At 38.9% G+C, this 2,947-nt stretch overlaps 1 protein-coding gene across 1 annotated transcript; it reads left to right on the top strand.

Annotated features, from left to right (window-relative positions):
• Nucleotides 1-995: 995 nt before the first annotated feature.
• Nucleotides 996-2,692, top strand: LOC107769365 (aldehyde oxidase GLOX-like). The gene has a single exon (XM_016588580.2). It carries the CDS (start codon nt 1,028-1,030, stop codon nt 2,690-2,692), a length of 1,665 nt encoding a protein of 554 aa, XP_016444066.1. The 5' UTR covers nt 996-1,027.
• Nucleotides 2,693-2,947: the final 255 nt, after the last annotated feature.

Here is a 2,947-nt window from a genome sequence, read left to right as displayed (position 1 = left end):
TAAGAAGATACAAGTAAAACGAAAAATTAAAGTTGAAATTATTATAATAAACTATTATATTTAAAATAGAACTAAAAATTAAAGTTGAAACTATTTTTGGTATTTTCAAAGATTATATTAAAATAAAATAAGTTCAAAGTAACACATCGTTCTAAAAATATCTAATACATGAATTGCGTAGAGAAATATGGAACTATTTTTGTAATTTTTAATTTTTGTTCTTAAAATAAAGTAAAATAATTAAAACTAGGTAAAATAGCGATATTAGGCCTAAACTAAATATCTAAAAGCTAAAATGAGTAAAAACTCGGGGAGGGTAAAAAATTGCATGTCTACACCCGACAGACGGAGGGACTAACTGTATTGGTCAAAATCTGACTGTCACGAGCTGATCAACGTCCCGCCTAAGTGACCGGGCAGTAAAAGATAACGTAGCCCACTCTACTTCCCATTCCTGACATCCGTCGAGTCAGAAGGAGCAATGTCTAAAAGGACGACCAAAGCACACTAGATGCGAGAAAGTGTCAGACCAAATAAATGGCAAGGGTGCCTTGGCTATATATAGCAGGGGAAAAACCTTCGATAAGGGGGATCTGCTCCCCTTCCTCTCTCCCAAGCTCTCTTCTTGTAATCTTGATAGGAAAGAAATAATCTGCAGAAGAACATGTAAAACTATCTCCCCCATCGATTGATGAGAGTCACAATGCTGAACTTCAATAAGATCAATTTTATTTCTTTCATCCAATATATTATCTATATTATCAACTCTTTGATCTGGAATTTATTATGTCCGACTAAGATTTACCCCTTCATATTCTTTGATTGATTTGTTCAAAAATTGAGTCAAACACCTACCATCTTGCCAATATATTAAGGATATCCCCACCTAAATTACAGCTTCTATAGACATTCCCACAAAGTCGATTATACTCACAACTCCCCTGCTTCTCAAAACTCTCCTCTTTAATTTCTTTCGCCTTTGGTCGAGAATATTTGTCAGAATCAGAAAGCAAAAAGAACGAAGCTAATGACAACTAGAACAACAGGTATTCCTTTCTTGATTCTTGGTCAGCTGCTTCTGCTTCTGCTACAACCATGTTACAGAAAATTGGCTTACGCTGTCGGAGGCAACTGGGACTTATTGATATCCAACATTGGCATTTCAGCCATGCACATGCAACTCCTCAACAATGATAGAGTAATTATGTATGATCGTACTGACTTTGGTGCGTCGAACATCTCATTGCCCGATGGCAAATGCCGCAACAATCCTAATGACCTCGCCTTGAAACTCGACTGCACTGCCCATTCTGTGGAGTACGATGTTTCCACAAACTCTGTACGACCCCTCATGGTCCAGACCGACGTGTGGTGCTCCTCTGGCTCTGCCACCTCCGACGGTTCTTTGGTTCAAACTGGTGGCTTCAACGACGGTGAAAATGTCGTAAGAGTTTTTAGACCATGTAATGGCAATGGCAGCACTTGTGACTGGAAAGAAATAGGAGGTGGCCTAATTCAGAGTCGTTGGTACGCCACTAATCATATTCTTCCTGACGGAAGGCAAATTATTATTGGCGGTCGTGAGGCTTTTAACTATGAGTTTTATCCCAAGACTGCTTCAACCAACAGTGTATTTAACCTACCCTTTCTTCAGCAGACTAATGATCCTAGAGAGGAAAACAATCTCTACCCATTTGTTTTTCTCAATGTGGATGGAAATCTCTTCATTTTCGCCAACGACCGAGCTATATTGTTCAATTACATGGCAAACACGGTGGTGAAAACGTACCCACAAATACCGGGTGGTGACCCGAGAAATTATCCAAGTACGGGGTCTGCAGTTCTTCTTCCATTAAAGAATTTGCAAGCACAAATAATTCAAGCTGAGGTTTTGGTCTGTGGTGGAACACCAAGAGGCTCGTACCTTAATGCAAGTAGTGGTAATTTTTTGGGTGCATTAAATACTTGCGGCCGGATTACAATTACTGACCCGAATCCACAGTGGATCATGGAGACAATGCCACTAGCTCGAACAATGGGTGACATGGTAATTTTACCAAATGGAAATGTCTTGATCCTCAATGGAGCGGCTGCAGGCACTGCTGGTTGGGAACTTGGTAGGAGCCCCGTTTTGAGTCCGGTTATTTACCGACCCGATAACCCATTTGATTCAAGATTCGAGGTACAAAACTCAAATACTATACCAAGAATGTACCACTCAACATCCATTTTAATTCGTGATGGTCGAGTTCTTGTTGGTGGTAGTAATCCACATGCGTTTTATAACTTCACAGGAGTTCTTTACCCGACAGAGTTAAGCTTGGAAACATTTTCACCATCATATTTGGATCCAGAATCCGCAAATTCGCGCCCACGGATTATTGCACCCGCTTCCCGACATAAAATCAAATATGGACAACGGGTCAATATTCGATTTACCGTACCCGGATCCGTAAACAGAGATGTGGTCAATGTGACGATGGTTGCGCCAGGATTTAATACACATTCATTTACTATGAACCAAAGAATGCTTGTGCTTTTTAGTGGAAACGTGACACGAGTGGGAAAATCAGCTTACAAAATCAATTCGGTCTTTCCAAATTCAAGTAATTTGGCTCCAGCAGGTTATTATCTTCTTTTTGTGGTGCATCAAGACATACCAAGTGAAGGAATCTGGGTCAGGATTCAGTAATTAACTAGGTTTTTTTTAAAAAAAATATAATTTTACGCCGTTAGGTGCCGCTGGCCAATTATTTCAATCCAAAAGGTGAATTTTTTTTCCAGTAATTAACTAGCTAGGTTGGACTCTAAATTTTTTTTCAACTAATTTTATACAAATTTTTAATCTCGATTTCATTAATTAATAAAGGTCCTTTTCCTTTTACCTTCCCCTTGTCCATTATTTTTTGAATACTCAAACCCAAAAAATGAAAAAAAAAAAGGCTTT

The sequence above is a fragment of the Nicotiana tabacum genome, chromosome 12 (genome assembly GCF_000715075.1).
Source record: "Nicotiana tabacum cultivar K326 chromosome 12, ASM71507v2, whole genome shotgun sequence".
Classification (NCBI taxonomy): domain Eukaryota; kingdom Viridiplantae; phylum Streptophyta; class Magnoliopsida; order Solanales; family Solanaceae; genus Nicotiana; species Nicotiana tabacum.
Note: the sequence above shows the minus strand (reverse complement) of the source record. Positions and strands in the feature narration are given on the sequence as shown.